The sequence below is a fragment of the Canis lupus genome (genome assembly GCF_048164855.1).
Source record: "Canis lupus baileyi chromosome 5 unlocalized genomic scaffold, mCanLup2.hap1 SUPER_5_unloc_7, whole genome shotgun sequence".
Taxonomy (NCBI): domain Eukaryota; kingdom Metazoa; phylum Chordata; class Mammalia; order Carnivora; family Canidae; genus Canis; species Canis lupus.
This window is the reverse complement of record NW_027326414.1, coordinates 46384-68057: the sequence shown is the minus strand read 5'-3', so window position 1 is coordinate 68057 and position 21674 is coordinate 46384. Positions and strand designations below refer to the sequence as shown.

At 38.2% G+C, this 21674-nt stretch overlaps 1 protein-coding gene and 1 long non-coding RNA gene across 2 annotated transcripts in view; one reads left to right on the top strand and one right to left on the bottom strand.

The window, feature by feature from the left end:
- The window catches only part of LOC140629460 (uncharacterized), a 65544-nt gene that overhangs the window by 11355 nt on the left and 32515 nt on the right, over window positions 1-21674 (bottom strand). The window lies entirely within an intron of this gene.
- Window positions 296-21520, top strand: LOC140629459 (MAM and LDL-receptor class A domain-containing protein 1-like). Its single transcript, XM_072818969.1, has 5 exons — window positions 296-422; window positions 7958-8110; window positions 9038-9451; window positions 13091-13502; window positions 21298-21520. Exons 1-4 carry the CDS (start codon window positions 296-298, stop codon window positions 13462-13464), a joined length of 1068 nt encoding a protein of 355 aa, XP_072675070.1. The 3' UTR covers window positions 13465-13502; window positions 21298-21520.

The following is a 21674-nucleotide window of genomic DNA, read 5'->3' as shown; positions in this document are numbered from 1 at the left end:
CCGCCGTGACCACCGCGGCTCCCAGTCCGCAGGGGCCTGGGTGCTCCCGGGGCGGGGGCGCCGATCTGCACAGGTCGGGGCGCCGGAGCAGGAGCGTCCTCGCTGTCCTGGGCCCTCCCCGCCTCGGCCCGTCCCGGGGCAGCGCAGGATCCCGGCTGTGTCCCCCGGAGGCCTGGGGTCCGGGGCCTGCGCCGCTGGAGTCGCGCTCCCGGGGAGCCCCCTCCGCCCGGAGCCCCGCCCGACCCTCCGGCTGCGCCCCCAGGCCCCGCGGGGCGCGCTCCGGCCCTTTACGGAGATGGGCGGCTGTGGGGCGCGCTCTCCCCGGCGCCCCGGGATCCCGCCCGGGTCCCTGCTGAGCGCCTTTCCGTCCGGGAAGAGTCGTGGGGATTGTCAACGTGCCCGCTTCCCGGGCGGGGCGCCCTGTCCCGAGGCTCTCCCCGGCCTCGGCGGCTCCTCGCGGCCCTCCCCCACCGGATTCTTTTTTATTTTATTGTTTTCCGCCTTCCTGCCTTGTCAGAAGCGAAAAGCCTTCTCTCTGTAGCGTTCTTTACATCTCAGTTCGAATTTGAGGTGTTCAGGATGGTTTGAAAGTTATCTAGGGGTGTTGGTGGGGCCGGTGTGTGGAGGACCCCACTCCTTTGCATCCTGGCCCGCCCCCGTTGCCATTGTTTCAGATGCTCGGGTCAAAGACTTCAAAATCATATGGATTCATCTTTTTTTTACATTTTGTAACTGATGCCAGTTATTTCTATCATGTCTGCCTTTAAAATATAACCAGAATGCCTCGTTTTTATCTCCTCATTACCTCCCTGGTCCAGACCATTATCATTCCTTATCGGAATTTTTGAAATCTCCTTTTCTTGCTGATGTCACCTTATTTTTATCTTTTCTCAGTACAGTAGCCATGGGGATGGGATTAAGTCAGAATTTGTTAAAGCATCCCTAATTGTTTCCAATACCTCAAAATTAAGGCCAAAAAATTAAAGTGATTGCTCTGAGTTTACCTAGTTGTCAGGTTTTCTAGGACACCTCCCTTGATCACCATCTGTGAATTTTCAACCCTACTCTGTCATGCTCTATTCCTTTCTCTTTTTTTTTTGCCTTATTATCATTAAATGAATTATATATGTCTTACCTATTTCTTTTGTTTTTCAATATCTCACCTAGTATCCCTACCTTTCTCACTCACATTATTTAAATGCCATGAAGACAGAGATTTTTTTCTGTTTTCTTTTCCCCATTTTACTTTTCTGTCTTCTTAGAAGACTCTATACCTGTGCCAAATATATAGTGTGTACGCAGTACATCTTTGTCAAGTGAATGAAGAGTGAATGAATGAGTACTTGTTATTCTGTTGTCATAATTTCCTGTTTATAAATTTCCCATGCTAGATTTTAGGCTCCCTATTGGTGAGCACTATATATATATATATATATATATATATATATATATATATATATGTATTTTATATGTATATACATAATATTTAATGTAGGATGTGTTGAGAAATGTGAAGAGTCTGAAACTTTACTTATAAGCTAGCAAGTTAGCCTGTGTAGTTCTATGGATGCTGCCAAAATAGGTGAGACTTCTGGTTCAGAGACTAAAGGATTCATTATTAATGGTGTAACACCCAGCATAAATGTCCTGTTTGCCTTAGTTCCTCTTGCTCCCTGAGTCCCAGGAGCAGCTCAGAGGGGCCCAGGCTGATATGCATGAGAAATAGGTTATGCATCACAGCTAAGAAAGCCTGTGTTTATGGAACCCAAATCTTATAGTGGGATTCAAGCAAATGTGTCTGACCTATGTTTAAGAGGAGTACATTTTCCTTATTATATTATACAAGATAATAATTTGCCCTCTCTTATAGATGGAGTCACTACCTCTATTTTTCATGAGCATTTACTATTTTAATATCCTTAAAAGGATGGTCTGGAACAAAGGGGCAGTTAATGGCTCAGCTTATAGGACATGCAGAAACATGAGAGACCCTGGAGAATTATGTCCCAATAGTACCTCTGCTGGTCAGATTACAGGAGACCCTTAAAACCATGTGTAGAATAATGTAATTAATAATTGCTACTTCAAATGCAATAATTTTGAATGTAAAGTGTTACTGTTTGTGCATTGGTGTTCCTTTAAAAGATTTCATCTATTTATTCATATAGCAGTCTTTTTTATTTCATGGTACTTTTACAAATATTTGACTATTTTATGCTTTAAATAACTAATGAATATTAACTTTTGATGAAGACTACAGTTATTTTAACATTACAACTCCAAAATTATTATAACTCCTTTTGAATGCGTGAAAAAGCCTGAAGCTCAAAGAAATACGATGAGTAGAGAACATATTCTAAAATAGTATGCATAGTTTTAATGTATTTAAAGCTTATAATAACCTCTGCTTAATCAAATCAAATAAAGTAGAACCTCAATGTACTAGAACACTCAAATAACTTTTGTCCTCCTTCATGTAACTTTCAAGGAGGGTCATGAAATCTAGCAAGAAAGAGAGATGAACAGGGAGAGTTAACCTAGTGGACTTACAGTTATCATAGCTACGCCTCAGAGATATTGTGGTTTTTGTTCCAGACCACTGCAGCTAAGCAAGTATCACAATAAAATGAATTCTTTGCTTTTCCAGTGCATATAAAAATTATGTTTGCACTATACCTTAGCCTGTTAAGTGTGCAGTAGTATTATGTCTAAAGAAACAATGTACATACCTTAATTAAAAAGTACTTTATTGTTAGAAAATTCTATCATACAAATTTTCAAGGAGTCATAATTGTTTGTTGGTGGAAGGTCCTGCTTCTACGTTGATTGCTGCTGCCTGGTCTGGGTGGTAGTCACTGAAGGTTGGAGTAGCTGTGCCAATTTGCTAAAATCAGACAGCAATGAAATTTGCTACATCAATTGGCTCTTCCTTTCATGAACAGTTCTCTGTAGGATATGGTGCTATTTGATAGCATCTTACCCGCAGTACAACCTCTTTCAAAATTGGAGTCAGTCTTCTCAAACCTTGCTGCTGCTTTATCAACTAAGTTTATGTAATATTCTGAATCCCTTATTGCCATTTCAACAGTCTTTACAGATTCTTTCCCAGGAGTAGGAATAGGTTACGTCTCAAGAAATCATATTCTTTTTTCATCCATAAGAAGCAACTCCTAATCTGTTCAAGTTTTTCCCCCCACTTTTAAAGCCTTCATTTTTGGCATTAGTACTTTTTTAAAAATTTTAAGTTTTTGCTTAGATTCTAGTTGGTTAGCATGTGGTTCAATATTGGTTTCAGAAGTAGAGTACAGTGATTCATTACTAATGTATAAAATCATGTGCTCATCACAAGTGCAACCAATAATACTCATCACCCAATTCACCCATCTCCCCTCCAGCAGCCCTCAGTTTGTTCTCTGTAGCTAAGAGTCTCCTGTGGTTTGCTTCTTTTTTTGTTTTCCCTTCCCCTATGTTCATCTGTCTTATTTCTTAAATTCCACATATAAGAGAGATGATATGGTATTGATCTTTTTCTAACTGACTTATTTCATCCAAGTTTTATTATGAGATTGCAGCAGTTCAGTCACAACTTCAGGTTCTACCTCTAATTCTAGTTCTCCTGCTGTTTCCACCCCATTTGCAGTTATTTCCTCCACTGAAGTCTTGAGCCCCTCAAAGTCATCCCTGGGGTTTAGAGTCAACTTCTTCCAAATTCCTATTTCTGTTGATATTTTGAATGCTTCTCACGAATCACAAATGTTCTTAATAGCATTTAGCGTGGTCAGTCCTTTCCAGAAGGCTTTCAATGGACTTTTCCCACATCCATCAGAGAAATCAGTATCTATGGCATCTATAGCTGTATGAAATGTGTTTCTTAAATATTAAGCCTTGAAAGTTGAAAATGACCACTTGATCCATGGGCTGCAGAATGGATGTTGTATTAGAGGTAGAAAAACAGCATTAATCTCACTGTACCTCTCTGTCAAAGCCCTTGGGTGCCCAGGTGCGTTGTTAGTGAGCAGTCATATTTTGAAACGAATCTTTTTTTTTTCTGAGCAGTCAGTTCAACAGTGGACTTAAAACATTCAAGAAATCATGTCATAAATAGATGTACGGTCATCTAGGCTTTGCAGTTCCATTTATAGAGCACAGATAGAAGGGATTTAGCATAATTCTGAAGGGCCCTAGGAATTTCATAACAGTAAATGAGCATTGGCTTTGGCTTAAAGTCATCAGCTACATTAGCCCCTAACTTAGAGAGTCAGCCTGTCCTTTGATGCTTTAAGGCCAGACATTGACTTCTCTCTAGCTATGAAAGTCCTAACGTCCACTATGAGGCTGTTTAATCTACATTGAAAATCTGCGGTTCAGTGTGGCTGCCTTCATTAATTCTCTTTGCTACAACTTCTGGATACCTTGCTGCAGCTTCTGCATCAGCACTTGCTGCTTCACCTTGCACTTTTATGTCATAGAGATGGCTTCTTTCCTTAAACTTCATGAAATAACCTCTGCTAGCTCAGACTTTTCTTCAGCAGCTCAACTAATTAATTATTAGGACTTTTTTTCAGAACAGTTTTCAAGTCACAGAAAAGTTGAGGAAAAAGTAGAGATTTCCCACATACCTCTCCTGCCCTAAACACACACACACACACACACACACACACATACACACACACACAGAGAGAGAGAGAGAGAGAGAGAGAGGGAGAGAGAGAGAGCGTCTCCTACATCAGATTTCCCAGCGGGCAGGGGAGGGGGGCATTTGCCACAACTGATGATTCGACACTGATACATCATAATTACTCAAAGCCCAGTATGATCCACTCTTGGTGTGATACATTCTGTGGGTTTGGAAGAATGTGTGGTAAAATCTATTTGTCAATATGGTATCATACATAGTATTTTCATGACATTGCTCTTGTATTGAAAATACTCTTGTGAATCACCTCATCAGCCTTCCCCCCACCTCTAAATTCTGGCAACCACTCCTCCTTTTACTCTTTTCATATTTTTGCCTTTTCCAGAATGTTAAATAGTTGAAAGCCTACAGTATGGAGCCTTTTCAGCCTGGTTTCTTTCACTTAGTAATATGCATTTAAGTTTCCTCCATGGCTTTTCATGGATTGATAGCTCATTTATTTTTAGTGCTGAATAACACTCCACTGTCTGGGTATAGTACAGTTTGTCCATTCACCTATTGAGGGACTTTTTTTTTTTTTTTTTTTTTGCTTCCATGTTTTGGCAGTTAGGAATTGCCATGTACAGGTTTCTGTGTGGATGTGTTTTGGGCTCCTTTGGGTATATATCAAAGAGTACCCTTCTTTAAATTTTTAAGTCTTTGCATGAGACCCAAATTATCAGCTCCAGTGCTTTGCTCATTTCATGTTTATTTCTTATACATGATTCTCTGTAGGAATCATCTCAAACCATCAAAGAAGTTCTAACAGTGAGTCTGATATAAGACCATCTGATTCTGTATCCATCACCCTGCCAAGGTTCCTTGGCTCCTACATAAATTTAATTTCTTCTCTCCTAGTGAAAAGCTCTCAACGTGACAGTGATAGTGTAGGGTGATGGACCTGTGTGTCTTTCTACCAAATATCCCCTAACATCCTTTCCTTGGGGGTAGCTACTATAATTATATTTATATAACTAATAGTGGCAACAAGAGTAATTTTACTGAAAATAATTAAAAGCTGCTATAGAGTCACTAGGTTTTTTACTCATATCCATAGAAATAGAAATAGACAAATAAGTTTTAGAAACTTTATGTCAGGGACACCTGGGTGGGTCAGTGGTTGAGCGTCCACCTCTGGCTCAGGGCATGATCCTGGGGTCTGGGATCGAGTCCTGCATCAGGCTCCTGTGGGAATCTTGCTTCTCCCTCTGCCTACGTCTCTGCCTCTCTCATGAATAAATAAATAATATCTTAAAAAATTAAAAAAGAAACTATGTCAACAGATATCCTATGATGAGCATAACAGCTTCTAGCACAAAGCTTGGTATACAATAAACCCTGAAGTAGTGATAACTATGGTTCTTGCAAATTATGCTGCTTCTGATAATGATGATAATTAAGAAAGTCAATAGTGAGGCTCCAGAAAAGTGAACAATCTTTGAACCTCAATTGTTAAAATTTACCCAGAATATTATATCTCTAAGTCAGAAAAGACTGTTTTTTTAAGATTATTTATTCATTTATTTATGAACAACACGAGAGAGACAGAGACTTAGGCAGAGGAAGAAGCAGGCTCCTTGCAGGGAACCCAATGTGGGACTCAATCCTGGACCCTGGGATCACGACCTGAACTGATGGCAGTTGCTCAACTGATGAGCCACCCAGGCGTCCCGACATACAGAATTTTTAATAGCTGTTCTTATGAAGTGTATATTTGGTTAACAGCTAGCTAAATTAATTTCAGCTGGTTTATTACATCTCTGAACAGCTGAGGTGAGTTTTTAAAATGTGTATAGAAATCTAAATATTTGGGAACACAGTATATTAGATAGGCATATTTAAATTTTAGCAGCAAAGCATCTGTTAAAAATTGCTGTCTTTGATGGATCTTATCTAATAAAACTAGAAAATTGCCACAGTGGTTTCTGAAATTTTACCACCATTAGTATATTCATTTATTTCTACATTGGTATCTCCTTGGATAGCAGACAATAGACAATAAGGCTCCCTTTCCAGGGAACTATGTGTGATAGCTATTCCATAGTAGCAATAACTTGTTTTCTTTCTGTATTTTCGTAAAAGAACTCCTGGATCCTTTTTTTTAAGATTTTATTTATTCATGAGAGACAGAGAGGCAGAGACATAGGCAGAGGGAGAAGCAGGCTCCCCGCAGGAACCTGATGTGGGACTTGATCCCTGGACCTGAGATCATGCCCTGCGCCGAAGGCAGATGCTCAACCACTGAGCCACTCAGGTGTCCCCCTTTGTTTTTTTTTTAATTGTCTGAAAAAGGAATCAAAAGCATTACTTTCTCAGGGATTGAAATGGCAACTACATACTTTGAAACCACTGAAATCTAGGTATATTTATGAGTTATTTATATATTATGTATTTATAAACAGAGATGGCCTATAAAAATGTAGTTTTAAATATTCTTAGTATTTTTCCCCTAACTTGTCATAATTATCATTGGAGTGAAAAATCTTTGGATTTCAATCCATTTACATAGTTTCCTAACTCTATGACCTTAGTTAGATTAATAACTTCCCTGAACTTTCCTTTCTTCCTTGGGCTATTGTGAAAGTTGGATCTATATAAAGTGTTTAGTACAGGGTCTATGACATAGGTATCTATTAAATATTAGCTATAATTCATACTATTATTATAACTTCTCAGTCCTGCCTTTCTCTTCCTCTTTTCTAATGGCTTTGTGGAAATTAACTATTTCTTACCTATTTCCTGAAAAGTGGGTCAAATTATTCTGCCCTATAAATATTATGCAATGCATATAATACTTTGGGAAATATTAAGCTCTACAAAATTGGTGGTGAACGTAATATTAATTATAATAATCTTGGTTTTTCAAATTTTAATCTTTTTGAAGTAGCTACTTTTCATATTTTAGTATAAAATAATCTGTAGGAACAATGAAGTCTTCCAAATAATGTCATAGTGGCAGAGAAATAACATGAGTATCGAATAAATTAGGTAGACCTTGGCAATTCTATACTCAATATAGCTGAATAATGATGTTTCTTTGAAAAATTATTTGGTAAAAATGTAATTTCTTAAATTGATAATTCTGCTTTATTAATTTTTCAGTATGGAAAGCACAACTCTGGTTTTTATTTCTTTCAGATCAGATAGGATCCATTTTTTCCTCAAACGTATCCTTTAATGTACTTAGAGAAGTATAACAAGGTGATTTCAGTTGAGCTTTACGATTCTAAAGTATATGAATACTCCGGAGAGCCATCCTAGGAGTCACATTTTGTTTTTCAGGCTCCAAATGTGACTTTGAAGCAGATAGCTGTGGTTGGTTTGAAGCAATTAGTGGTGACCATTTTGATTGGGTATGGAACTCTAGAAGTAACCTTTTGGCTGAATTTGAGCAACAGGCTCCACCTAGGGATCATACTCCCAAAACAACTGAAGGTAATAAGCAAGGAGAGGCTTTTGTTCACCCTTGGTCAGGCCTGTTAAGAGAAAGATAAGCATTTAAAGCTCTATGTTACTGCAACAAATAGTGTGACAAATAGCTAAATAGTGTCAATTACGTTTATGTTGTTAGTGTGAAATGACTCCTTTAAGGGTGGTGGGGAGGGAGTATAGATATGCTTTTGGCTGAATTCACTTAAATTATTAACTTTTTGCATGATTTTCAACCTGGAGGTAGATACTAGTTTAGTTTTCATAAGAGCAAATTTGACTCATCATATTTATTGATTTTTGATTGTATAGTCTTAATTTTAGTCAGACACAGAGCTTAGTACAAGGTTAAGAGGCAGGTGCCTCAACTCAGTCGGCTAACTTACAATTTGTATTTGTATCTCAATAGGGCATTTTATGTTCATTCTGAAGAAAGCAGAAGCTTGTCACAAGTTGCCAAACTCCAGAGCCCAACGTTTAGCCAGGCAGGACCTGGATGCATACTTTCCTTCTGGTAAATACTAAAAACTGTGGTCAGCTACCCCAGCAACCCGGTGGTTGCAGGCGTACTTCTGCACTTGTTAGACTTTATGATTTGCCCTTGGTTTGCCTTTAAAAATAGGTACTGTTATATTTATACAATTAGCATTTTACTTAGAAGCACATTATCAGTATTTGTTGTGTTCTTTCTTTAGATGAAAGAGACTCTTTCCCTCCAACAGTGGATTATAATTTAATTAACTCTGCCTCCTCTGTTCTAGATGGAACTCCTTGAGAAAGGCTCCCAGGGTCCTGGAGCCAGAGTATGCACCTCAGCAGATAAGCTCTCGCATATGAGCAGCAATGATTACTGCAAGAAATAAAGGCGTCCATTGTAGCTAATTATTAATCAACGGTTGACTGAGTGGAAGAGCCTATAAGTTAAATATTTAGTCTATGCAATAAATCATTTCCATTCCTTGTGTTTGTTCTTTTTCAGGTTTTATGACCATGGTCTGTCAGTGGGAGCAGCTGAGCTACAGCTACATGTGGAAGATTCCAACGACTCTACAGTACTCTGGAGAGTATTGTGTAACCAGGGCAACCAGTGGTCACAGGCCACTATTCAGCTTGGACGCCTTACTCAGCCCTTCCATTTGTCACTAGATAAAGTCAGTCTTGGCATTTATGACGGAGTCTCAGCTATTGATGACATCAGATTTGAAAATTGTACCCTTTCTCTTCCTGCAGAGAGCTGTGAAGAGCCGGACTTTTTCTGGTGTCAACGCAGCAAGGCTTGCATAGAAAAACTTCTGTTATGTGATTTGGTAGATGATTGTGGTGATCATACTGATGAGGTTGACTGTGGTAAGTGCTTTGTTGTTGTTATTATTATTAATTATTATTATTATTTTGGTCCATCATATTTTTACAGTGGAGATCTTGATTTGTTCACTGTTTTCTAGCCAATCAAGGCAAAGACAGGAAGCATTGTTCCAGAGTTGACGACCGTGATGAGTGGTTGATTAATCAGGTTACCGATATTTGTTATGTGGACTTATTAACTAGATACTATAGATAAAGTGCTAACCACAATGACTGAGTTTCAGATCTCATGGAATTTACAGTCTAATTGAGAAGTAGATATTATTCAAATATTGTTTTAAAAATACAAACTGGAAGCTTTGATGGGAGATACGGAGAGGAGTGCAGTGACTTTATAATAATGGTATTAAACTTTCTAAAGGAGATGACTTAGCTGAGATCTGAAAATAAAAAAGTCAAAGCATATATATGCAAAAGCCCTGATATGTGACCGTGTAGCAGATGGAGGCCAGCCAGTGCGGTAGGAGCGAGGAGGTGAAGGAGAGATAGGGTGCAGTATAAGGACAGAAATGTGAAGGAGGCCAGATTTGCAGATATTTATAGTCTATATTAGGAAAGTTTTTCTCCATTTGAGGGTTTTTAAGAAGGAAAGTGGTATAATAAAATTGGCATATTAAAACATGTCAGTGTAGATACAGAGTGATAAGTGGATTGGAGGAGAGTGGATTTGGGAGACCCATCAGGAGGCCATTGCGATAATCCACTGAGGAGGGGTGGGCAGCCTGTATCACAGCGGCAGTGATGGAGATGGAGGGACTGATGTTTGGGGAAATACTTAGGAGGGACATTTGATGATGTTTTGGCTATAGGGAGCAGGGAGTGCTGTGTCAAAGGTAAGTCTTGAGTTTCTGGTTTAAATTACCAGAAAGTTTATGGTATCTGATGATTGTATACATTTTATAATTTAATAAACCTAGCACCAGGTAGTGCCCATTGCACTTGCTCCTGAAAATGAATCAGAAGCTTATAGCTGTTTTTTACTTCAATTACAAAATCAATCAGAAAAAGAATTTGCATCTTTCTTTGTCCAGAAATAGCAACAATTCTTAAAATTCAAGCTATATGCCTATTACATTGAGAGGCTAATTATAAACCAAAGTGAAGCCATAAAATGCTTGGTGCATCATAGGAAACACTGCATTAAGAAACTTCCATATAAATTATTGTACAGCATGCTGCATATATGTGATCTTTGATACAGTCAGGTGGATTGAAGTCAGAATTACCATGCATCTCATTACACAACTAATTCTTTGAGTGGATATAAATAAAGTTGATAATTTAGACAATGGCTAACATAAGAAGTGTAACTTGTCCCCAAGGTAATTTATTTTTGTGGCTTTAGAAAGCTTTTTCATCTTTCTGAAGCTCTCCGAAGCCCACTCCTCAAAAAAAAAAAAAAAAGCAAATTATCCTTAAAACTACTATTAACTTAGATGGAGTTATGTCAGTACAACTATAATAATCAAAATACTACTTGTGACTAAATATTAGTGAAAGAGAACAGTAGTGGTATCAGAGTGTCAGTTTCTCTCGCAGCTTTCCATATAAATGTGTTCCTGGATTCCATAGAAAGCATTAGGCATCCAGAAATCTATGTTTTATTTCCTAAATCTTCCTACGTTTAGAGATAGGGTTTTTTATTTGAAGGTGGAGCTACGTGCATTCCCTTTCAAAATAGAGATTGAACATACAGTCAATATGAAGACAGGCAATATCAAAATCTGTTGGCTTTAGTGCCAGTTTTATGTCAAAAAACTTAGCAGCTTGACATTCTCCTTCTGCTCCACAGCCAAAGATTGACACCCGGAGAGTATGCTGTGGGTCCCCAGTTCACGTCACAGCTGGGCTTGATTAGTCACAAGTGAGGAAATATCAAACAAAAGCTCATCTCCCATTTGACATTTACTCACTGGGCTCCCATCATTAGTTCTAAGCTCCTGTTCCGTGGTTTTCAAAGACAGATGATTTGTTCTAGCCCGGCTGCATTTATCCACATTTGCTTATATTTATTGTTTCAGAATATTTATTCCCCTTTGGCACCAAGTGCATTTACTAAGATGAATAGTGAAAGGACAGCTGACATTTATATGTTTAAAAAATATTAACTTCGGTGAATGAAGCTAAAATGTAAAACTATGCATTAATTCTAACTCCTGTTCCTTCTACCCAAATAATGCTAAATGTTTTTATTCTAAAAACAAATCCTTGTTGTCAACAAAATGTTCACATCCTGAAAATGACTACATTACTATATTCTGGAAATTGTGGTAGATAAGCTAGGTGACGAGGGGCTAGTCAATCCTTTATAAGTGCTTTGAATTCTTCTAGTACCTGGAAGGAGTTTTAAGCTTAAAAGCTCCAGCTCAAAGGAGCTGCAATCCAGTGAGAAGAAAAGACTGCCTCTCAGGAGATGCTGCCAAGAGCCCGCAGCACAACAGGAGGCATAAATAGAGAAGGAGAGAGGAGTGAGGTGTTTAAGGCAAGTGGGGAAGGTGGTGTATGCTAAGAAAAGGCTGGCCAGGGACAAACAGGAAGTTAATTTAACTTGGGAAAGGTAAAGCTTGAAAGAAGAGCTTAGATTTCAGTTTGGATTAAATGAGCATGTATGTACAGGAAGAAAATGATAAATTGCCATGGAAGGCAGAAGAATGGTCTTTCTGGCACTGATGGAGGGAAATGTGGAATTGGGGCAAGATGAAACCAAAGGGAGGAGTTTTTCAGCCTGAGGTCTGGAAAATGCTGGCATCAGGATCATGTTGATACTTGTTAAAAATATGGATTGCTCGGTCCCCCATATCTAACCAGGTAGTGCTGGTATGGAGCTTCGCCATGGAGCAAGCAATTATGCTGTACACATCAGGTGATTCTGAAAGATTGGACTCTATTAAAGTATGACTCTTCAGTTCTGCATGTTAGAATCGCCAAGGGAGATAATGAATTATCTTGATGTTCAACCGCACTATTTGTGGCAGTTCAGTCAACATCTCCGGGGGGGCTAGGGGGGCTCAGTTGGTTCAGCATCCAACTCTTGATTTCGGCTCAGGTCATAATCTCAGGGTTGTGAGACTGAGCCCCTGTAGGGCTCTGTGCTCAGTGGAGAGCCTGCTTGAGATTATCTCTCCCTCTGTCCCCTGACCCCCCTTTTCTCTCTCTAAAATAAATAAATCTTTTTTTTAAATAAATAAATCTTTAAAAAAATAAATCAACATCCCTGAAGATAAGTTCTGGAACTTCATGTTTTTTGTTTTGTTTTGATTTTTAACATTCACTGGTGATTGGGACATTTGGCTAAGGTTGAAATCGACTGAGCCAGAAGTTTATAGTATTGAGTCAGCCATGGTGCCCTCATCATTTGCATAAAGTTATAGTGTTGGAAATGGTGAAGGATGGGTATAAAAGGCATTTGGAAAATAATGGCTGAAGTAATGCCCCCCCAGTCTATAAAATATTATTACTTGATATAAATCTAGGATTTATTCACTTTTTAAAAACTTTTAGTGTCGCATTTAAAAAACATTAAAATCATTAACCTTGGCAGGAGCCAAATATCAACAAGTATTCTTAATCATGTTTTTTGTCCTTAATTATTTTTTTGTTGTTATTTCATGCCAATTTCAGTACCTGAGTTCCAATGTAACTTTGAAAATGGAATCTGTAACTGGGAACAAGATACAGAAGACGACGTTGATTGGACCAGGAAGCACGGTCCAACTTCAACACTTAATACAGGGCCAATGAAGGCTCATACCTTGGGCACAGCTAAAGGACACTATCTCTACATAGAATCTTCGGAGCCACAGGTTTTCCAAAACAGAGCTACTTTCCTCAGCCCTGTCCTCAATGCCACCGATGCAGGGGGCTGCACCTTCCGCTTATATTACCACATGTTTGGAAAGCATATTTATAGGCTGGCCATCTACCAGAGAGTTTGGAGTAACACAAGAGACAGCTGCTGTGGCAGATATTTGGGAATCAAGGCAACAGATGGATGAGGAAACGCCTCAATCTTTCCAGCAGGAAGCCTTTTCAGGTATAGATAATGGCTTTCGTAATGTGTATTTAAGATGCATTCAGAATGTCTAAGGAATATGAAAGATCACTATATCCTTGAATTAAAAGCCAGTGGAATTTGGTCAGAGTTATTTGGAAGTACATTTATCATGCAATTAAGGTTGTGCCAAAGCATGTTAAGTTGCTTTCCTCTTTGACTCCCCCCAATAATCTGTGATTAAAATTTCTAAAGGTGGACACATGGCATTGGCAGCAGCTACAGGTCCCTCTGACTTTAAGTCATTTTTCTCTTGAAATAAAAAATCTGGAGGGAAAAAGAGTTTTGCGCAATATATGGTACTCTGCCAAATGTTCAGGTTCTAAAATCTGTGATTTTTAAATATTCCATCAGACTTTTCCACCTTTTATAGGTAAGCAGCAGAAATTCGAGAAGGGTGCATGCTGTGTTGGAGAATCACACAGCTACTCTGGGGCAGAGCCAGAGGTCTAGCTAGGTCTCCTCACTCCTGCTGAAATATTCTTTACTGTGATTCTCACCTACCTTCTCCTAAAAGGAAAACTTGGGGGCAGCCCGGATAGCTCAGCGGTTTAGCGCTGCCTTCAGCCCAGGGGCTGATCTGGAGTCCCGAGATCGAGTCCCACCTCAGGCTCCCCGTGAGGAGCCTACTTCTCCCTCTGCCTGTGTCTCTGCCTCTCTCTCTCTCCTCTCTGTGTTTCTCATGAATAAATGAATAAAATCTTAAAAAAATAAATAAAAGGAAAACTTGGAATGGTGGGTTTAAATGCTTACGTGGCTTTTAAGATTTTATGAAGGCAATTTCTATTATCTCTTGGATTCCCTTAGCAATTCCCTGAAGTGGGTAAGTCAGGATCTTTTTTATCAGTTTTACAAATATGAATAAAACATTTGGAGAGGTTGTTATTTATATCTGGCCAAATAGATGGTGCACAGCAGGATGGGGGCTTGGAATGGAATCTGCAGTTTCCAATTAATTCACATTCATTCCCTTTCTAATATATCATACAGCCTGTCATGTGTAGGAGGGTCGAATATTCTTTTTCTCTTTGCTCCAATAGATCTAGATGTAATATACAGGGAGGAACTCCTTACCACTCCTGGCTAAACTTTTTTTTTTACATGTACTGAATTTCTCTGTTCCCTTATTTAAAGCGCTGTTTCAACCTAAATATCTTGAGAGCCATGATAGAGGGGCGTCTGGGTGGCTGCATCAGTTAAGCATCTGCCTTGGGCTCGGGCCATGATCTCAAGTCCTGGGATCCAGCCCTGCATTGGGCTCCCGCTCACTAAGAAGCCTGCTTCTGCCTCTGCCTGCCACTCCTCTTCTTATGCTCTCTTTCTCTGTGTCAGATAAATAAATAAAAGCTTTTTAAAAAGCCATCATAGATATACGTTGTATATGACTCACTAAAGAATACATTGAAATGGGTGATTTGTCCAGATAGACACAGGCGGAAATTATGAGAACTAGTCTGCTATATGTAGAGTGTTATTTTGCTGTTCAGCCATGTGGCAGGTGCGTGTAATCACAAGAAATGAAATGGAAGGAAGGTTCTTCGACTTTTATTTAATAATGGATCACCCACTTCAAATTTAATCAGATGAATTGTAATTTGGGTCAAACTAGTATCCTTCTGATATTTACTCAAGAGTTGGTTGCCAGGAGAAAATCACCTTGGCAAGGGAGCTGTTTCACATTCAGATGAACAGAGAACTAACCAAGGAATCCTTTAGTTATGAATCAAAAATATAGAAATTGGTGTGTGGAACCAATTTTGGGTTATACATGCAGTACTCTGTTTTTATCCAATGGTTCTTCTAGGCTTTATTTTTTTCCAATGACATTCAGGCTTGAGAAGGTAAAATCAGATTGTGCTTGTGGTGTAGTTAAGATAATAAAAATTGGGTCCAATTTCAGCGACCAGAGATATTCCTTCATTGAATAATAAGTATACAGAGTTGTGGTGAGAGCAGAAATAACCAAGATTTTACTTAGCTGTGATATTGTAGGTGAAATTAGCTAGTGTCAGTCCAGCAGGTAATGTGCTCATTAAATGTTTGTTTAAAAGAAAAATCCAAGGATTTTTCAGGAGCTATGTATGTATATATAGTTGACACACAAGGTTACATTAGCTTCAGGTGTACAACATAGTGATTCAACAAGACTATATATATATATGTTTTTTATAAATATAAATATATATATATATTTTTTTTAAGACCATATATTATACTATGTTCACCACAAGTGTAGCTACGGCCTGTCCTGACACACTGCTCTTACACCATCTTTAACTGTATTCTTCACGCTGGGCATTCATTCTTATGGCCTACTCATTCAATAACTAGAAGTCTATATCTCACACTTCCCTTCACCATTTTGCCCAACACCCCACACTCCTCTCCTGTGACAACCACCAGTTAGTGGTCCGGATTTATGCATCTCATTTTGATTTTGTTTGTTTACTCATTTTTAAAAACTTCCACTTAAGTATTTGTCTGAGGTATTTCACTTCACACGATACCCTCTAGGTTAATCCATGTTTTCTCAAATGGCACACCTCCTCCTTTTTATGGCTATATGATATTCCGTGTGTGTGTGTATGTATATACATAATACTTTCTAATCCATTTGTCTATTGATGGGCATTTAGTTTGCTTCCATATCTTGACTATCACAAATAATGCTGTGGTAAACATATGGGTGCATACATCTTTTCAAATTAGTGTTTTTGTGTTTTGGGGGTAAATAATAGTGCATTATTGGATCATAAGATATTTCTACTTTTAAGCTTTTGAGCAACCTCCATACTCTTTCCACAGTGGCTGCTCCTCTTGCATTCCCACCAACAGTGCAAGAGGGTTCCTTTTTCTATATGTCCTGCTAAAACTTTTTGTATCTTGTATTTTTGGTTTTAGCCATTCTGACAGGTTTATAGTGATATCTCATTGTGGTTCTAATTTGCGTTTCCCTGATAATTAGTGATGTTGAACATATTTTCATGTGTCTGTTGGCCATCTATATGTATTTGGAGAAATGTATGTATGTCATTTGCCCATTTTTTAATTGGATTGTTTGGCTTTTTTGGTATTAAGTTGTATAAATTCCTTATATATTTTGGATATTAATACTTTATTACATATATCATTTGTAAATATCTTCTCCCATTCAGTAGGTTGTCATTTTGTTTTGTTGATAATTATATTTGCTGTGTAAAAGCTTTTTATTTTGACGTAGTCCCAATAGTTTATTTTTGATGTTGTTTCCTTGCCTCAGCAGACATATCTAGAAAAATAGTGCTATGGCTGATGCCAGGGACATTACTGCCTGTGCTCTCTTCTAGGGTTTTTATGGTTTCAGGTCTTATGTTGAGTTCTTTAATCCATTTTGAGTTTGTGTGTGGTGTTAAAAAGTGGTCTAATTTCCTTCTTTTTCATGTAGCTATCCAATTTTCACAGCACCATTTATCGAAGGACTATCTTTTCTCCATTGCATATTCTTGCCTCTTTATTCATAGATTAATTGACCATTTAATCCTATGTTTGTTTCTGAACTCTCTCTTTTGTTCTTTTGATTTATGTGTTGATTTTTTGTACCAGTACCATAGTTTTTTTATTAGTACAGTTTTGCAATATATCTTGAAATCTGGAACCATGACACTTTTAGCTTTTGTTACTCGCTCTCAAGATTGTGTTGGCTATTCAGTCTTTTGTGGTTTCCTACAAAGTTCAGTATTATTTGTTGTAGTTCTTTGAAAAATACTTGGGATTTTTCTAGTTCCGTAGACATGTTAAATTGTTTATTGGAGCTTTATTTTGATTCTTGAGGTAGGCTGATATCCCTATATATTTCTCTCTTAGAACTGCTTTTGCTGCCTTCCCAAAATTTTGGACCATTGTGTTGTCATTTATATTTGTGTCTATGCATTTTGTTATTTCTCCTTTAATTACCCTGTTGACTGTTTGGTAGTATGTTGTTGAGTCTCCATATATTTGTGACATTTTCATTTATTTCTTGTGATTTGTTTCTAGTTTTATAGCATATGATCAAGATATTTATAATTGCCATATCCTCTTATGGATTAATCCCTTTATTATTTTGTAATGACCATCTTTGTCTCTTGCTACTCTCTTTGTTTTAAAGTCTGTCCTGTCTGATATAAGTATTGCCATCCTGGACTGTTTTGTTGTTGTTGTTGTTGTTGTTGTTGTTGTTTTGCTTTTCCTTGTATGGTGAATTTTTTTTTAATCCTTCATTTTCAATCTTTATGAGTCTTTAGGTCTGAAGTGAGACTCCTGTTGGCATCTTTAGATGGATATTGTTTTTCTTTTCTTTAATATTTTACTTATTCATGAGAGATAAACAGATAGAGGCAGAGACATAGATGGAGAAGCAGGCTTGCTGTGGGGAGCCTGATCCAGGACTCGAACCCAAAACCCAGAGATCATGACCTGAGCCAAAGGCAGATGCTCAGCCACTGAGCCACCAACGTGACCCCAATGGATATTGTTTTTCTTATCCATTCTGCCACCCTTTTATCTTTTGATTAGAGCTGTTAGACCATTTACATTTTTTTTCATTTTTTTAACCCTTTATTTTTTATTTTTTAATAATAAATTTATTTTTTATTGGTGTTCAATTTACCAACATACAGAATAACACACAGTGCTCATCCCGTCAAGTACCCCCCTCAGTGCCCATCACCCATTCACCCCCCACCCCCGACCCTCCTCCCCTTCCATCACCCCCAGTTCGTTTCCCAGAGTTAAGAGTCTTTATGTTCTGTCTCCCTTTCTGATATTTCCCACACATTTCTTCTCCCTTCCTTTATATTCCCTTTCACTATTATTTATATTCCCCAAATGAATGAGAACATACAATGTTTGTCCTTCTCCGATTGACTTACTTCACTTAGCATAATACCCTCCAGTTCCATCTACGTTGAAGCAAATGGTGGGTATTTGTCGTTTCTAATGGCTGAGTAATATTCCATTCTATACATAAACCACATCTTCTTTATCCATTCATCTTTCAATGGACACCGAGGCTCCTTCCACAGTTTGGCTATTGTGGACATTGCTGCTAGAAACATCGGGGTGCAGGTGTCCTGGCCTTTCATTGCATCTGTACACTTGGGGTAAATCCCCAGCAGTGCAATTGCTGGGTCGTAGGGGAGGTCTATTTTTAACTCTTTGAGGAACCTCCACACAGTTTCCCAGAGTGGCTGCACCAGTTCACATTCCCACCAACAGTATAAGAGGGTTCCCTTTTCTCCACATCCTCTCCAAGATTTGTGGTTTCCTGCCTTGTTAATTTTCCTCATTGTCACTGGTGTGAGGTGGTATCTCATTGTGGTTTTGATTTGTATTTCCCTAATGGCAAGTGATGCCGAGCATTCTCTCATGTGCATGTTGGCCATGTCTTTGGTAGCATGACAGGATACAAAATCAATGCCCAGAAATCAATGGCATTTCTATACACTAACAATGAGACTGAAGAAAGAGAAATTAAGGAGTCAATCCCATTTACAATTGCACCCAAAAGCATAAGATACCTAGGAATAAACCTAACCAAAGAGATAAAGGATCTATACCCTAAAAACTATAGAACACTTCCGAAAGAAATTGAGGAAGACACAAAGAGATGGAACAATATTCAATTCTCATGGATTGGTAGAAATAATATTATGAAAATGTCAATGTTACCGAGGGCAATTTACACATTTAACGCAATCCCTAACAAAATACCATGGACTTTCTTCAGAGAGTTAGAACAAATTATTTTAAGATGTGTGTGGAATCAGAAAAATCCTGAATAGCCAGGGGAATTTAAAAAAAGGAAACCATAGCTGGGGGCATCACAGTGTCAGATTTCAGGTTGTACTACAAAGCTGTGGTCATCAAGACAGTGTGGTACTGGCACAAAAACAGACACATAGATCAATGGAACAGAATAGGGAACCTAGAAGTGGACCCTGAACTTTATGGTCAACTAATATTCGATAAAGGAGGAAAGACTATCCACTGGAAGGAAGGCAGTCTCTTCAATAAATGGTGCTAGGAAAAGTGGACATCCACATGCAGAAGAATGAAACTAGACCACTCTCTTGCACCACACACAAAGATAAACTCAAAATGGATGAAAGATCTAAATGGGAGACAAGAGTCCATCAAAATCCTAGAGGAGAACACAGGCAACACCCTTTTTGAACTCAGCCACAGTAACTTCTTGCAAGATACATCCACGAAGGCAAAAGAAACGAAAGCAAAAATGAACTATTGGGATTTCATCAAGATAAGAAGCTTTTGCACAGCAAAGGATACAGTCAACAAAACTAAAAGACAACCTACAGAATGGGAGAAGATATTTGCAAATGACATATCAGATAAAGGGCTAGTTTCCAAGATCTATAAAGAACTTATTCAACTCAACAGCAAAGAAACAAACAATCCAATCATGAAATGGGCAAAAGACATGAACAGAAATCTCACAGAGGAAGACATAGACATGGCCAAGATCACTTTTTAATAATAAAATAATTTTATGTCATGGTTATAACTGCATTCAGAAGTTAATTAAAAATTCATTTTCATGGTATAATTTTTAAATATGCTTTTCCTTTCACTATATTAAAATGAAAAAAATGTAGTTTTATTCTATTTCCTGCACAGATGTGTTAGACAAATCTAGAGGAGACATCAAAGAGCTTTCTGGCCTGAAAGATTGCAGAGATGGCCTTGGCTAGGCACATAATTTGTTAGGTTAGGCATGTGTTTTTGGAGCATCTACTCTGTGAGAAGAGAAAACTTAATCACACATGGAACCAGCATACGCAGAATTGATGTGTAATGCCTCGGGGAAAGTGTTATTTGCTGAAAGAGAGGTCCATTGGGAGGCTCAGGTAACTTACCAAGTCTTCAGGTCTATCTTGGGTGTGTATGTCTTTAATAATACTTGAAGAGGGGAACCCTGGGTAGCGCAGCAGTTTGGCACCTGCCTTTGGCCCAGGTCGTGATCCTGGAGACCCGGGATCGAGTCCCATGTCGGGCTCCTGGTGCATGGAGCCTGCTTCTCCCTCTGCCTGTGTCTCTGCCTCTCTCTCTCTCTCTCTGTGACTATCATAAATAAATAAAAAAAAAAAAAGAAAAACAGAAGACCTTTCCATTTAAAAAAAAATAATACTTGAAGGGAGTCTTTACTTTTGGATGTTACTGGATAATACAAATGAACGAAGATAATACTATGGATAAAGACCACATACTGACTCTTTTTAAGAATTTAACTCTTTTTATTTCTAAAAAAATCTTTCCTTTTACCACAAAAGACGAAATTCATTTTTATTGTAGGAAAATGTTTAAATATAGGTAGAAAAGGTAAACCACATCAATGCTGCTTACACCCTCATGATAAAAACATTGTGTGTGTCTTTACAATCTACCACGTTGCTTTCAATTAATACAATAAATAAAAGCAACACTGTTTTCAATTAATTTGCTCATTTTTATATATAATTTTTAAACACCTATTCACCAATATTTTGTTTGGGCCAATAGTATTCCATCAAATGGATGTACCACCATTCACTAATTCAGTTCCTCACTATTGATTTAGGAGTTGCTTTCGATTGTACACAAATTTAAAGAGTCTTTACTGAACAGTATAGAGGTTTGCACACATTGCAAATTATATCCTAAGAGTAAAAGAAAATACAGAGTAGAATTTTTAATTGATATTCATTTTTAAACCATTTGATTGATGATTTTATTGTTTTAAATTTTTATTTATTTATGATAGGCACACAGTGAGAGAGAGAGGCAGAGGCACAGGCAGAGGGAGAAGCAGGCTCCATGCACCGGGAGCCCGACGTGGGACTTGATCCCGGGTCTCCAGGATCGCGCCCTGGACCAAAGGCAGGCGCTAAACCGCTGCGCCACCCAGGGATCCCTGATTTATGATTTTAAATTACTCTTCAATAATGTACCTTTTTTTCACAAGCAATACATGACTGTGTCTGTTTTTCTGTATGCTTCCCAAACACTGTCTAATTATTTTTTTCATTGTTTCAGTCTGAAAATATGGTTAAAGTAGGAGGTAACTGTATATTTTCTCCAATTCTTTAATGCTAAGCAGGTTGATCAAGTTTGTGTGCATGTATGCCTTGTGTAGTTATA